This window comes from Gopherus flavomarginatus, chromosome 11 (assembly GCF_025201925.1).
Source record: "Gopherus flavomarginatus isolate rGopFla2 chromosome 11, rGopFla2.mat.asm, whole genome shotgun sequence".
Lineage (NCBI taxonomy): Eukaryota > Metazoa > Chordata > Testudines > Testudinidae > Gopherus > Gopherus flavomarginatus.
In genome coordinates this window covers 45,920,926-45,936,754 of record NC_066627.1, presented here as the reverse complement: position 1 = coordinate 45,936,754, position 15,829 = coordinate 45,920,926, and the positions used below count along the sequence as shown (strand labels likewise).

General features: G+C 46.3%; 1 protein-coding gene and 1 long non-coding RNA gene across 3 annotated transcripts in view; one reads left to right on the top strand and one right to left on the bottom strand.

The window, feature by feature from the left end:
• The window catches only part of COL9A3 (collagen type IX alpha 3 chain), a 70,773-nt gene that overhangs the window by 28,133 nt on the left and 26,811 nt on the right, over window positions 1–15,829 (bottom strand). Inside the window, exons 9-19 of the mRNA XM_050918674.1 lie at window positions 14,925–14,978; window positions 12,900–12,941; window positions 11,706–11,762; window positions 8,800–8,853; window positions 8,198–8,251; window positions 7,020–7,073; window positions 6,004–6,057; window positions 4,565–4,618; window positions 2,791–2,844; window positions 1,496–1,549; window positions 147–200 (exon numbers count right to left, since the gene is read on the bottom strand). Coding sequence (XP_050774631.1) covers window positions 147–200; window positions 1,496–1,549; window positions 2,791–2,844; window positions 4,565–4,618; window positions 6,004–6,057; window positions 7,020–7,073; window positions 8,198–8,251; window positions 8,800–8,853; window positions 11,706–11,762; window positions 12,900–12,941; window positions 14,925–14,978 — 585 coding nt within the window. The remainder of the gene's footprint in view (window positions 1–146; window positions 201–1,495; window positions 1,550–2,790; window positions 2,845–4,564; window positions 4,619–6,003; window positions 6,058–7,019; window positions 7,074–8,197; window positions 8,252–8,799; window positions 8,854–11,705; window positions 11,763–12,899; window positions 12,942–14,924; window positions 14,979–15,829) is intronic.
• On the top strand, window positions 505–8,877 carry LOC127031634 (uncharacterized). 2 transcript variants are annotated; one of them, XR_007768585.1, is made up of 3 exons: window positions 505–551; window positions 4,053–4,301; window positions 7,931–8,877. It is a non-coding gene; the product is annotated as an uncharacterized LOC127031634 (long non-coding RNA). The 2 variants fall into 2 exon arrangements; XR_007768586.1 differs by lacking the exon at window positions 4,053–4,301.

The following is a 15,829-nucleotide window of genomic DNA, read 5'->3' as shown; positions in this document are numbered from 1 at the left end:
GATGCCTCAATGCTTTCCAAAATTTGGCCCAAGGTGAGAAAAGCTGTTCTTGTGTCCTCCATCCCAGTCAAATTACAGAGAAGTATCACTCCTACATTGGGCAAGATGTTCCAACTCTTTTATGGGAACAATACTGTGATACTCACAGGAAGTCCGTTTGGCCCCTTCTCTCCAGGAGGACCGAAGCGGGCAGCTTCACCCTGTAAACAGCAATAGGTTAAGATGGACAATTGACTGATCTGATGCTATTCACATTAGTCAGGGGTGACTCTTCTGCAAACAGATGTTTTCCAGACAGGCTTTATTTCCCATCCACTCAATATTTGTAGAATCCAGAATCGCTTGTAATCTTGTGATTTTAGAAAAGCCCCTTTGGATGAATTAATCCCATTTATACCCTCTAGAAAATCTGTGCTCATTTTTATTATTATACCACACAGAGAGTTGCCTAAACCTTCCGACATTTAATTTCATTGTTCAGAGCTGGACATTTTGGATCGTATTATCTGTTCACAAGCCAGCTTCAAGCCAGTGCATCTCCACTGATTTCAGTAAGTTACTCCTAATTTACGTGGCTGTTAGCAAGATCAGAATCTGGCCTTAAACTTTTATAGGGCCTAATAATGTTCTAAGTCACACTGTCGTAAATAAAGGAAAAAACTCCGCTGAAATCAGTAAAGTTACATTGATGCAAAGTGAGTGTAAGCGAGATCAGAATCAGACCTTTGCGTACATTCCTGGACAAAGATTCTAAGGGAAGTGCACCTATCAAAATATACCTATTGTATCTGCAAAAACCATATGCAGGCCCCAATTGGCATTTGAAGGTGCAACATGGGTAACTGCAATGCCTGTGTGCACACAAGGGATGAGATTCCAAAAGCATCTAGAGGAAGTAGGCACTCAACTCCCATTGACTGTTTTAGATGTTTTTGAAAACTCTACCCACAGCTTCTAATTTCTCACTTGTGAAGGCTGTTCCTTTTTCCCAGGACCAATAGGTGTATTTCCATGAGATCACCTGCCAGGGTCTCCTTCAGAAATCTGAACCCCACAGTTACATGTCTAACTCTCTAGCACTTAACAGCACTTTCCTTGTAAGTGATGAGAACAAAAGAATGTCTCCACCAATAGCTCTGAAAGGACGTTAAACATTTGTCATAAGGAGGCCACTTATATTGCAGGTTTTGCCACAAATAAGTGGCTTTAGAATTAGTCATTGTGTAATAAGGATCTGTCACTTAACCCTGGTAATATCAGTTAATTCTATTCATTATGTCACATAATCTTTGGGTTTAATTTCTTGTTGGGATTTCCCCAGGGCAATCAGTGTGAACTATCTTCCTCTCCTGCCTCAGTGACACTACAGGAAATCTCTCTCTTGAGCCAAAGTCTTTCGATCATTGCTTTTTCTTCAGGAAAGCCTATACTTGGGCACAGTGGATGACAGCAATTTAAATCTTTCTGCGTGGTGTTGAAATAGGATTTTACAAACCTTCTCACCATCGAGTCCGGGTGTTCCATCTCGTCCATCTTTGCCAGGCATGCCCTGAATAAGAGCACAATGCAGAATAAGATTGTGACGCAGACACCATTGATTACAAACTCTCATGCAAAGGTTCAGAAACATATAAGGATCAGTCAGTCCTTTAGTGTTGAATTATAAAGTCCCCTAAAAGTATTTGACACTCTGGCAATTGATGCACTGGGGGTCGATTTACTGGATCTACTGAAGACCTGCTAAATCGACAGCAGAGCGCTCTCCGGTGCACCTCGGTACTCCACCCGGAACAAGAAGAGTAAGATAAGTCAACAGGAGACAGCATGGCGTAGACACCACAGTAAGTCAACCTAAGCTATATCGACCATGTAACTTAGGTCGACCGACCACGTAACCTAGGTCGACTTACTGCGGAAGTGTAGACATAGCCTTAATGAGCAATAAGTTCCCACGAATCCACCACTGGTTATAGGTTTCACTAACTTTGGATATGATGTTGCAGGTCATCTATTCTTAACCACAATATAACTTGTGGATCATAAAAATATAACCCAGATTCTAATTCCAGAGATTGCAGCATTAACAAATTCCACAAACACATATACTTAGGGTGACCAGATGTCCCAATTTTATAGGGACAGTCCCGATTTTGGGGTCTTTTTCTTATATAGGTTCCTATTACCCCCCACACCCTGTCCCAATTTTTCATACTTGCTGTCTGGTCACCCTACATACACTTCATTTACCCAATGTCACCATTATTGTCCAATATATTTTAAATTTTAAGCCAGAACCAGTAAGTGACTTGATTATATTAAATTTCAGGGTTACATTTTCATGTGCATCCTCTAAATTTAGTTCTGCGACGTTTTAAGTCTGCAGACCTTTCCATTTAGACAGCCAACTGCAGAAATGCTGCTTGGGCATTAAATTGTAGGTGTAACTGTCCAGTCAGATTGTGCAGCCTTCACTCCTGTTAGGAAACAGTCAGGCAAATAGTCCCATCAACTGCAATGGGCCAAATTAACGAATGGGCCAAAATCCAAACTTACTGAGGTCAAAGGGAAATTTGCCACTGACTTCTACAGAACCAGCTCCGGGCTTGAACATAAGTATAGATTGCATAAACAGACCCTCAGTGTCCAGGTTCAGACAACTTTGAAAATGTAGCCCTTAACGTGGAGACTACATCAAACAGAAACAACATAAAAGCTCTTCTAACATTTGCTGTATTGTAAAGTCATGAACCAGGGAACAAAAGAGACTTGTAATTTTAAAATCTGACTTACAGGTTCTCCTATGGGTCCACCGGTCCCTGGTGATCCTTTTGGTCCAGGTCTACCCTAGAAACACACAAGTCTTTTATCATCCAGTGCTGGAAATATCCAGAGAAACAGTCATTAGGTAAAAGGATTAAATAAATTCAATATTCAAATGTTAACAGTATAGGTTCATTTCATTCGGTTTGTGTTTGACCTTGAGCTATCCACAGATGGATAACTAGCTCATTTAGAGCAAGAGACGAGCAGAAGATGTGTGCTCAGCATCAGCAGCCTGACCCAAATGAGCAAACTCCCATTGACACCAACGGCTGCTGAATCAAGCCCCGAGCCCATAGGCCCACACTTTTAAAGGTATTCATATGTTGCTCCACTTAGTGTTCTAAAGCCTAAGTGACTTAGATGGCCAGGCATTTAGGGGCCTAAATCCAATTGATTTTCAGTGAGAGACTGGTTTCTTAGGGCTAGTCTACACTGGTGGGGGGGGGTGGGAAATCGATCTAAGATACATAACTTCAGCTACGCTATTCACGTAGCTGAAGTCGAAGTATCTTAGTTCGACTTACCTGGCCGTCCTCATGGCAGCAAGTCGACTGCCGCGGCTCCCCCGTCGACTCCGCTTACTCCTCCTGCCGAGGTGGAGTACGGGCGTCGATTCGGGGATCGATTTATCGCGTCTAGACATGATGCAATAAATTGATCCCCGATAGAGCGATTACTATCCGCCGATCTGGCGGGTAGTGTAGACATGGCTTAAGTCACTTTTGAAAATGTGATGTAGCTGAGTAGGTAATTTAGACCTTGCAATAATTAGTGGCAGAATGCCTAGACACCATCACAAATCTGAGCCTTAAAGCTCAGCTTTTTCAGAATGGCTGGGAAAATATCCCTGCTTTCCTCCCACTCACTTGAGCCCTGCTTGATGGGAAATATCAAGGATTAAATAACTAGTCTGACCAATGGAGCAAGTAAAATAATAAGAGTATAGAAATCTTGCTAAACTCTACTCTTCTTCCAACCTGAACTTCTGACAAAAAGATACAACAAATGATTGAACTATGTACAAGGTAATATCCTGTCGAAAGCTCAGACCTATGACCGGATATAATACATGCACAAGCGCACTCTTTTCCATGAAGAAAACTTATCAAAGTTTGTTTCTAAAGATCTTTCCTAGATTCATTTTAAGAGCAATAATATATTTAACACTCTGATTCATAGAAATAGTAACTACCACTACTTAGCATTTATCCAGTGATTTTCATTCACAGACCCGGAAGTGATTTATAAGGATTAATAGGTATCATCATCCCCATTTTACAAATTGGGAACCTGAGGCACAGAGCGATTAAGTAACTTGCCCAAGCCCATCCAGAGAATTGAGAGCAGAACTGGGAACAGAACTATCTTCCATCTCCTGATAAGTAGCAGTTGCTACATAAAGACATTTCAGAAGGATTTCTTGCAAAATTAAGTTGACATGGGACCTGGATCAAGGACATAACATCTCACACTGAAAGGTAAATGCAGTGGTCTGAGACCCCTTTGGAGCACAGGGTTGAGTTAAACAGATCCAAGGATTCTCCTTGAACCCATCTATGTGTCTCCTCCCCAGAAGTGCCTCTCATCCAGAGGCATGAATGTCAGTTTCTAACCTACCTTGAGAATTTTTCCTTCTGCCAGCAAAGCGACACAAGTAGAATTAAGGCTCACCTCTTTTGTACAACTGCAAACTAGACTTCATGTTTGTTATTTTAGTAGGCAAGTGTTTTATTGCACTTACAGTATCCCCTTTGGGCCCTCTGAACCCTTGAGGTCCTCTGTCTCCTCGGTCTCCCTGGAATGATAAAAGAAAACCCATTAACCATCTCCGTCTTGATGACCAGCACTAAGATGGTCTCCACGCTGTTCCCAGGAATTAGCCATGCCAGGCATGAGGGATGCCCACGTTTCGCTAGGAGTGCTGCTATACTTTCACGGTTACAATCGCTAACACTGTGCACATGGGTGGGTTGCAATTGGGGCTCAGGCAGTGATCCCACAGGGTAGGGACGCTCTTCCCCACGTTCATCTGAAGTACGATCTTTGTTAAATACGGTGGTGAGGCTGGAGGGAAACTTCACCTGTTACCACTTGGATCCTGATTGCAGTAGCTCAATGCCTCCTGTGTGGGAAAGTGACAAGACCTGAATTTAGCTCACTTGGGGTGAATTTCCCCAGTGTAGTGGACCGGCCGCAGTCCCGCTATTGGAGGGCGTGGATGGTTGCAAAGCAAATGGGCTAAGGGACTCTGCATCCACCATGCAACATAGAACCGGGCTCCATATAAACCACAGTGGAGGACAGGCTTGGTGGCAGGGTAGGCAGGGTGGATGGTATAGTTACTGGGTCCACAATTCCATGGCTCAAGTGTCCCTATGTCTTAAAACAGGGACCTATAATTGGGCAGTCTAGAGAGACTGGAGATCTGTCCACGGGCGGTGGGTGTGTGGAATCTGTCCCCCCGCCCCAAGCCCATCACAGTTCTCCTGCACAACTCTAATTCACTCAGGATTTGTACAAAAGATTGTGTAATTGCATCCTTGGCACAGAACAGAATATTCTACCTTGGGGAAAAATGGTCTTCTGGGCTGGGAGCTAAACATGGATCTGGCCAAGAGGAGGGAATGGCAGGAGAGCAGATGTGGAGCTTGCTCAGTCTCCTCTTACCAAGCGGAACATCTCCCCACATAGAAGGCGTGAACAAAGCACATAAAAGGGAAGCCCACATCTGCTGAAGTGTGTGTGGAGGGAAAGGTGGACAATGAAGAACTATGGGAAGTGTTGAACCTACGAGGGCCAGAATGAGAACTTGTCGGTGGTTGGGGGAAGACAGCATGACATCTGGGGCAAAGGAGATGATGTAGCTCTTAGTGTGTGGGGGGCGGGGAATAAGGGGCTGAGGAAGATGGGAATGATCCAGTATCAGATGGGAGAGGTACCCAGTGGGAACCAGGAAGGTCTTTATGGAAATATAATTGCCTGTGCACATCTCACTCAGTGAGCACTGTGCTGATGCAACACGTGCGTTCTTTCTGGTGAGGGAACTGGGCGGTTCTGTTGTTCACTGGCAGTGGAAGGTTTGGCCTGGTGAACGCAAGCATTAGGCACCAATAGTGACATTAGAGGCCATCGCCATGAGGATTCAAAGGAAACTCTACAAAAATAAGAATGGATACATACTGCTTTCCCGGGAGGTCCTGGGAGTCCTGGTGGCCCTCTGAAACCAGTAGGTCCCTAAAACCAGTAAGACAGCATTAAAATGCGGCCATCAGGACTCTTCTGGACCAAACACCCTAGCCACACCCCTAGCTGAATTATTTTTACAAAGCAAGAAAGCACATACATGTCAATGGAAAGACGCAACATGCTCCTTAGTAACTGTTAGGATCTTAATAGACTCCAGCAGAGGATCTTGGTCTAAACCAGCAGGTTTTCACTCTGGGTCTCCTTGCTGTTATCTCCTCACCAGACACATAACACTCACAGCTGTGAAGCCTTGGTAACGTACTTGGCCCTACAGAAGGACATGGCATCTTCAAGCTCAGCTGTTCAGCCCTGAGCTACTGTCCAGGCACACCCGACGAAGACCATGCTGGTCAGCCACCATTGTTCAGTAACGGCTTGATCCTACTCTCACTGAAGTCAGTGGTACAGGATTGGACACCACAGGACATCAGTGTTCATGATTCTCCCACCCCCTCATGTTCTAAAAATCTTTGTCCTCCGATTGGTTCTTCAGCTTTCCTTTCCAGATGGGAATCGCATGCAAAACATTCAGAAAATGTTCCATTCCCCGGCCCTTTGCAAGGCTCAACAGCATCTTCGTATTGTCACAGATCAACTTGTCCCCCCACGCTTACGTTATTACTCTAAGATACGGTCCGATCCTGTGGATAGCCCATGCACAGAACTCCCGCTGTCTTCAAGGTGAGTCCTCTGCCTGGAGAGCTTGCAGGATTAGGCCCACAGTCTGCACCCTCATGGGGCTTTCCTTGGCCAGTCATCCCACAGGGCAACGGGAAGTAACTTTATTCACACAGTGTCTAATAGCTGCCAAGAGTGTTGCTCTTACAGGACGTGGACATGAAATTAATTAGAGGCAGTGAAATCTAACAGGGCCATTGGATTTTATTCTGCATGGGTTTAATGAGGGAAAAGTCTAGGGGGAATGTCTGGAGAAGATGATAGTTACTTACCCTGTCCCCGACTGGACCCTCTGGGCCAATGAGGCCTCTTAACCCTCTTGGCCCCTAAGTGAGAAAAACAACCCATTAAAAGCGAATCAGCCAAATATAAAACAGTGAAGCGGAAAGAGATAAAAACGGGGAAGTGAAAACCTAAAAACCAAGGCAAAGAAGTCTTAAGAAACAGTGACGAGCAGAGGGATTTGGGGACGACAACAAACCCTGTCCCCAAGAACTGCTCCCCAAAGCAGAGAGGTCTCAGACTGAGACAATACAGTCTGGTTCTTCTGTTGGAGAGGGATAGATTCAGGGAGGTGGGTGTAACAGGGTGAGGAGACTTGCTCTTGGGCTGGGGAGCCTGAGGTCAAGCCAACCCTGATGACAGAATGAGCCCCACTTGAGGGGAACCAGGCAATTTTCTATTTATAGCAGACAGAGGCGGCAATAAGGGGGATGCTCAAGAGGGTGTAGTGAGAGAGGCGCCTGCCGGGGAAACCCAGAGACCAGGGGAATTGCTGCAGCTAGGAAGTGCTGGGAGTATCCTCCTAAGGCAGGACGGACTCTGACCAGCCTAGGGTGGGGGTTGGGCTGTACAGAGCTGAAGGCTGGAGGGAAAAACTTTCGTGTTTCGCTTTGAACTTTAAGTTAATAAATCAGACCCTAAGGAGGGCAGTTGTGATCGCACTGGAAAAGCCCTGTGTGGGGTTTATTTGGAGATCCAAGAAGGGAAACTGAGCTGAGGTGCTGTGTGCGGGGCTGCACTCAGGCCACCAGACGGCATTGTGAGGCAGCCATGCTTTTCCATAGGGATCCATACGACCCAGTGCAGAGCTCAGTCCCATTACCATCCAAACGTGGCATGGGCCCTTCGGCCTCCACCTGGGCCAATGAGATGAGTATTCACTTTAATGTTTCATCCACAGGATGGCACCACTACCAGGCCTGAAGCAAGGCCCATGCAAGACAAAGGGAGTCTTTCCATGGACGTCAATGGCTTTGGATCAGTCGTCCCTCAGTGCAGTCTGTTACCAGCAGCGCACTGCTGTGTCCACAATGGGTAAGAGAGGCTGGCCTGGGACTTGATCCCAGAGCCCCATGGACAGATCCCAACTGTTCGCATTTCACACTGAAATCCTGCGTGACTGGGGGGAGCATCAGGGGACTGCTCTTGTTTGAAAGGCAGTTTTTACCTGCAGGCCGACACTGCCTGGAATCCCTGGAGGACCTGGAGGGCCTGCGTCTCCCTGGGCATAGAAAACCAGAAAGTTAGACAAGATGCAGTGATAAATCTCACCCTGGATCCTGATAACCTTCTTCCCAAGAATCTTCTCCATGCTAACCCTCCCCACCAATTATTTCCCCAGACCCTCCCTCACCAAAACTATGGCCTCATGTTCTGCCTCTATGCAATTTCTTCCAGCCACAAATAGTGTTTCTGTCAATTGGTCAGATAGTGAAGGCAACTAACTAACCAACTTGTGTGATCAATGCAGCGTTTGCATGAGCTGCAAAACCAGGCACAGCAAAACTGCAGATGCCAGCTTAGAGTCCATGCTTGAAATTTGTGATCATAAAAATGATTCATTTTTTTTAGCTAAAATATTCTCTCTCACACATGAAATGATGGAGGCTAATGATCTTCAGTCCACATGCCAAGTACAATCAAATAACGAGCTTTCCCTTGCTGTCTAATCAATTGTCTCATTCTGCCCTGGCATCATTCTGAGAGAAATCCCTTGGTCTTAAGGCTAAAAAAAAAAAATCTAATTTTTTTCTTTAAACAGAGTTTTACCTTCTCACCATCTTTTCCTGTTTCCCCAGGTTCTCCTTTGTGGCCTGTATGCCCCTAAAAATAAAATCAAGAATGAGCTGAGAGTTTCATTATTGCCCTGTGGCAGGCTAAGCTATATAAGGGGGACAGGATTTAAAGCAAGGCAGGGAATTGACTGAAGTTATTGGAGAGGAATTTACGCAACTGCTGTGCAGCATCATTGCTCATATCCTGGATGGGCGTTGCATTTAGGACAGACAAGTAGTTGATCAAGACGTGTCCGTGTCTATTGGAATGTATTCTACTGAAGTTGTGAAGGATGGGTAACATTTTCAAAAATGCCGAAGCCCTATTTTCAGAAGCCCTATTTTCAAAAGCTTCTTCCAATGGAGACTTTAGGTTCCTGTAACAGGGTGACATGCCCAGGGGCTGGAGAGCTAAGGGTTAAGCCAGCCCCGATTACAGGACTAGCCATACTTAGGTTGAATCAGGCGATCATGGGATAAAAACTGGGCAGGAAGATGCTGTGGGGTGGGGAAGCCCAGGAGACTGCAGGGCCCTGAGTTAGCAGGGGAAATGCTGAAGAAGCAGGAGAGAGTGGGAGAAAGCTCTCAAGGCAGAGAGGTCTGGGAGAGACCTTGTGCATGCAGGGGAGAGACTGCAAAGGCCGGCTGGGATGAAGGCTGTGAGAGTTTGTGTTATCTGGGATTAGTCAGGAGAGACACACTGAACTGCTTGGTGCCGATCAGGACCAGCGCTAGAGTTTTTTGCGCCCTAGGCGCACAGCCATTTCGCCGCCCCGCGCACTGCTCCCGCGGCTCCGGTGGAGCTGCCGCAGCCATTTCTGCAGAAGGTTCGTTGGTCCGCGGCTCTGGTGGACCTGCCGCAGTCATGCCTGCGGAGGGTCCATTGGTCCGCGGCTCTGGGGGAGCTGCCGCAGCCGTGCCTGCGGGAGGTCCACCGGAGCCGTGCGGGACCAGCGGACCGTCCGCAGGCACGACTGCGGCAGGTCGACCGGAGCTGCCTGCCGCCCCCACCCCCTGGCAAAATGCTGCCCCTCGAAAATCCTGGCACCCTAGGTGATTGCCTAGTTTGCCTCAATGGAAGCGCCGGCCCTGGTGCCGATATGTACCAAAAGACTAAATAAATGGGAACCACCTTTGAACTGTGAATTCTGAAAGGGCCCTGAAGAGGAGGAAACAGAGGCAGGGCACCACAGAGTAATCTCTGGCCACGAGCAGGCTGCCCATCTTACAGTTCCTAAATGCCTAAGGATAAAATTTTCAAAAGCATCTAAGTGACTGAGAACCAAAAGTTCTAGTCACTTCTGAAAATGGGATTTAAGTGCTTTTGAAAATGTTACCCTATGTCACTTTTGAAAATGAGGTTTGGGTGCTTTTGAAAAATGTTACCTGAGGTCTTTACATTTTTTTAAAAGCCCATTTATGCAAAAGGATATTTAATCTTCCATAGCTTATTATTACATCTCCGGCAACCCCATCAGGCTGGCAATGAACCCATATACACTCCAATGATCTTGATATAAAACTCTGCCTTGCTTCATTTCCTTTCATCTCCACTATTTTTGTGGCAAAAGACCATACTAATACTAGTTAGCCTGGGTGAAATTCCTCATGGTGCAGAGGACGAGCTCAGGACCTATCCATTACTTAAGCCCTATTTGGAGACTTTCTTATTTCGCGGGCCTTGAATTTCACCCCTTACCACTAACAGTTGACTGTGTGTGTTTCTAATGGATCTCTCAGTTCTCTGGGGAGCTGAGCATTTCCTGCAGAGGACTGAATTCCATGGGAACTGAAGGACACCAGTATTTCCCCAGGAGACACTCGGCCTCCTGCAGGATTGTCCCTCTACATCTGCTAAATATTGCTGCAAGGATCAGAGAAGCTGAGCTCCCCCAGCTCAGCACCAGAGCAGCTGGTTGAGAAGCTGAGCTGAGGTTTTGTCCCGTCAGACAGATGAACTAAATATTTGGTACCCAATCCGTGCAAGGTGCGGGATGGGAAGTGAGGGGTATTGCCTTTCAGTGCGGCGGAACACCCGCTGCAGCCTTGAATTTACATACTGCCAAGCAGCACGTTGTAAACTGGGGAGCAGTTGGGTTCTACAGTAGGCGGGAAATAGGGTGAAATGGTATTTGGTCACGTGAGTTATGCCCTCCACAATACAATAGGTATCTCCGCATCACAGTGATAAGTGTACTTGAAAAACCCAGGATGTGTTTCTAAGGGGATGAGGAGGCAGGCATGGGCTACCTGTGCTCCAGCTAGCATGTTAAAAAGAGCAGCAGCTCGGGCTACTTGCCTGAGACACGCCCAGAGGGGTCTGGGGGTTTGTACTCAGGCAGCTACCCCGAGCCGCTGCCCTTGCTACCCCAGACACACTCCTATTTTTAGCACACTAGTTGGAGCAGAGCAAGTACATCCGTCTGTGTGCACTGGGGAACACCCTCCCAGTTGCAGTAGAGACAGTCAAAGTTACAGCTAACAAAGAGGGACTCCGAGTTCAATCCTGCAAGGAGCCAGAGTCCCGATTTAGCAAAGCACTGAAGCACATGCTTAACTTTAAGCACTGCAAATTCTCCCACTGCAGTCCATGGGGGGGTGTGTGGTTAAGCGCTATGGTGGGATCAAGCCCTGTGCGTTTGGAACTCCCATGGATGTTAATGGGAATGCCATGTGCTGAGAGCAGGATGGGGCCTGTATCCTTCAATTCTCTCTTGAAAATAAAAGCTGATGGCAATTTGTGTCTGGGTAACGTCCTCCAAGACCCACCAGCTCGGATAAAGGAGGACTGTAGTGTACTTTGTACAGTGTGAACCTGAGTCCTACTCTCAGCCACAGGCCTTCCGCTGCCACACGTTCTGGGACTCAACTCCTTGTGTTTACAGAGGATATTTTTCTTACCTTGAATCCTGGCATTCCTGGAGGACCTGGAGGGCCTGGGGGGCAGAGAGTTGAGCACTGCACAAAACAAACATGCATGGGTTTAGCCATCACAGACAATGGGTGTTTGGAGCAAGGTGGGTGTCATTATTATCGAGGGGGAAAATATGCTGATCAATAATACTAACACTAATACCTAGCTCTTATATATTGTTTGCAGGGTTGCTGTAGCCGTATCGGTTCCAGGATATGAGAGAGACAAGGCGGGGGAAGTAATATCTGTTATTGGACCAACTTCTGTTGGTGCGAGAGAGAAGCTTTGGAGCCACACAAAGCTCTTCCTCAGGTCTGGGAAAGGTACTCAGTGTGTTAACTGCCCAATTTTAAGAGGATTCTATAGCTAGTACTTCAAAAAAATTTATAGAACAATCGAGAATGAGATCCTTCTATAGGTTTTTTTTAAACCTTTGTTTATAATTCTGTAGCAGGGAGATAATTTTCTATTAAATTCGATAGGGTGGCCTAAAAAATTACCAAAGAAGTTATTTTCAGTTATATTCCATAAGTCTTTCCCATAAGACAGTGTCAACAAGACAAGCTTTTTCAGAGTACTCTAATTAGGAAAGCAAAGAAGCTGTCATAACAACAGCTGTGAAATCTTGAAATATCATCTATATCACTCATTACCTTAATGTCTGTTTCATTCCTTTGAAATAAAGAAATCAAGATATTTGCCCAAAAAGGAAAGAACAAACAAGACTTATGCCCCTGGGAACAAGGTGCTGCTGCCCATGGAAATAAACAGCAAAACAAATTTGACTTTTTCTGTTTGAAACAGATGCATGAAAAATTGTTATCAGTTGTCAAATGCTAAAATTTGCTTTTCATTAAACTGGAAAGGGATCAAACATATGCAAAATCGGCACTAGGGAAGCAAGGAACAAACTGAAGTAAAATGACAAGGAATATCCTGAAAGAGCTCTAAAATATCTTCATACTTGAAAGAGTCCAAGGCCCTGATAGGGCAAATACTTATGCACCTGGAAACATTAGCCACACAAACAGCTCCATTAATTTAATGGGTATGGTTACCATGTTTGCATGATCTAGCCCTTGCACATTAAAATAGACCTATGTTGACCCAAATCCATACATAAAAAATTGTTTAAGGGGTTAAGTTAACAATGTGTTGCTACAATATAAAGAAAAACCTACCTGAAGGTCCCCACTGCCATCAGGAAGAACCCCTGGAAGACCCTATAACCAAGAACATTTAGACTTTTAAATATATCAACACAAAGCACCAAAGAAAATGTTATCTCCAAAAAACATATTTTATTGACACAGATATTTTCCACTTCTGTATTTCCTTTTCATTCGAGCCTCTCAAAGCACATTCATGAGTTAGCTAGGTCAATAGATTTACACTCCTTTTACAGAGAGGTAAATCTAGGTTGAATGGCTTGCCTGAGTCACACAAGGTAAAATTCATCCCTTGGCAGATGGCCAACGCCAGGCCTATGAGCCACTTACGGATGAAGCAAGGTCACGCACCTCAAATCGGTGGCAGAGTTAGCAACAGAACCCCAGAATTAAGGAGCCCTGACAGCTAACCACTAACAATGTGCTCTAATCACTAGACCATACAGCTGCCAACACAATGGCTATGGCTTAAGCAGACCAACATAGAGGTGTGATTATATCTGCAGGATGTGGGGAGGAACCATGTTTGCCAAGGAGCAAATTTTTCAGAGGGAACCCCAGTTCCATTTTCCCAAGATTGTTATCTTCAGGAGAATTTCCCTTTATAGGGGGGGGACTTTCCACTCATTGTCTAATGCAGACGCCTTTAAAGGAGACCCATCTCCTCAGTTATAGGTAATTACCAACAACCCTACCTGCACAATTACTCCACTACACACAAAAGCTAGTTTTAGGATATGTATGATAGGAACGTAACTCACGCTGACACAGGATGGCGTCCATCCCCCTCTTGGGGTGGCTGCTGGTGCACGCAGTGGTTGGGGAGGTTAGTATAACCATAGCTAACAGAGGTGGATGTTTTAGCTCACACGGTAGAGGCTCATGATTTTAGATGCACAAGTTAAATCCTAACAGCCAGCAACCCACACAAGGGCATGGGATTACAGGAACACAGGGTCTGATATAGTTCATCAGACTGTCGCTCCATCTAATAAAGGCTCTTGCTGCTGTCAGGGTAAGCAATCCCTCCAGACAGGGTGCCAGACATCTTCACAGGATCATCTTCACCCATTTCAGGCCCCAAGACCAGCTGTTTTTGAGGAACGTGAAGAAAAATCCCATAACAATACAGCCAATCACACCATGGTTACCCGGGAGGAAAAATCTTTCCTGTGATCAGTGTGTGACCTGAAGCCACAGGGCACTGCATCACTCCCTGCCCACTCGGCATCAGCAGGAATAATAAACACTCATAAGCATGGGCAATAAACAGTCATTGCTTTCCCTCTAATGCAGCGTTGCTCAAACAGGGTCCGCGAGGGTATCCCAGGAGGTCCACGGGTCCTGCTGATCAACTCCTCCCCCTCCCTTACAGCACCTTCTGCACACCGAGGAACAGCTGCTCTGCTCAGTGGTGTGCAGGAGGCGTTGGGAGGGAGGGGAAGGCGCGGGTGCGCTCGGGGGGGAGCGTAATCATGTCTGAGGTGTGCAGGAGGCGCTGGGAGGGAGGGGAAGGCGCAGGTGCGCTCAGGAGGGGGGGTGAAATCATGTCTGGGGTGTGCAGGAGGCGCTGGGAGGAAGGGGAAGACACAGGTTCGCTCAGGAGGGGGGGTGTAATCATGTCTGGGGTGTGCAGGAGGTGCTGGGAGGGAGGAGGAGAAGTGGAGATGGGGTGTGCTCGGGGGAGGGGGCGAAAAGAGGCAGGGAAGTGGAGGGGTAGGGGAGAAGTGGGGACAGGAAGAGATGGGGCAGGGCCTTGGGGGCAGGGTGTGGGGCTGAGCAGGGGGCTTGGGGGTCCACATATTTTTTTAAATCAAAATGGGGATCCTCGGGTTGCTAAAGTTTGAAAACCACTACCCTAATGCATTGTTTTTAGTTTGTAGGGAACATTTCAACTTAAGTGTGAGTTTGAACCTAAAACAGCAAAAAAATGCAACTGCCCTGTCAGCTGTTTCCATGGGCACAAGAAGAAGATTCCAAAAATCACACCAAGTTTAGCTTTCTTTGTGTTTATTACATGGAAAAATCGCAACTTACTGGAGGCCCTGGAGGTCCAGGCTGTCCTGGGAATCCTGGAAGACCTGATGGTCCCTAAAAGGAGTGAGAAATAACAAGAATTCCCATATACACACTCTGTAGAATCTCTCTTGGGAAAAGAGTCCATTGAAGGACCCAGTCCTGTTCCCACTCAAATCAACAGACGTTTTGCTGTTCAATCCAGTGGGACATATAAATACTATATATGTATGAGATGAATGAGGATAAGAAAGGTTTTCCTGGGACAATTTCACCATATTAATAACTTGACTGAAAATCTGAAAAGAAACAAAAATGCAATCACATTTTTTTTAATGTGGCATATGGGGACATGTCTAGAAGAGGACTGAGCCACAGCGTCTCTTTCTGCAGATGCTTTTGTGCCTGCCAAAGGAATTACAAGGACAAATCTGAGTATTTGCACCTGCATTCCTTCAGTCCAAGGCATAAGTCCTCAGGATTTGTACTTCAAAATGTGAATGCAAATTTTGTGCATGACTGCAAAAGGAAGATTTGACCCAATATATTAAATGGCTTCATGCCAGTGACATGCTTGAGCTCCAGGTGTGACAAATCCCCTGCCACAAAGAATGGACACCTTTGTCACCAGCTAACCGGCACACATGTGGCATGAGATACAAAGCCTTCATTCGCAGTTACAGCTAACACGTCCTGTAGACTTCAGCCACTAGAGAGCGAGATGACTGAACACATTGAGCAGCTCTGGCGTGGCAGCTGACACACAGGGCCGTGCTACCATTTAGGCAATCTAGATGGTCGCCTAGGGTGCTAGGATTTGGGGGGCGCCATTTTCTTCGGCAGCGACCGCGGCGGCCAGATTTTCAGCTGCCCGGTCGCCACCGGCATTTAGGTGGAGGGAGCTGGGGCAGGGGGATGCGGAGAGG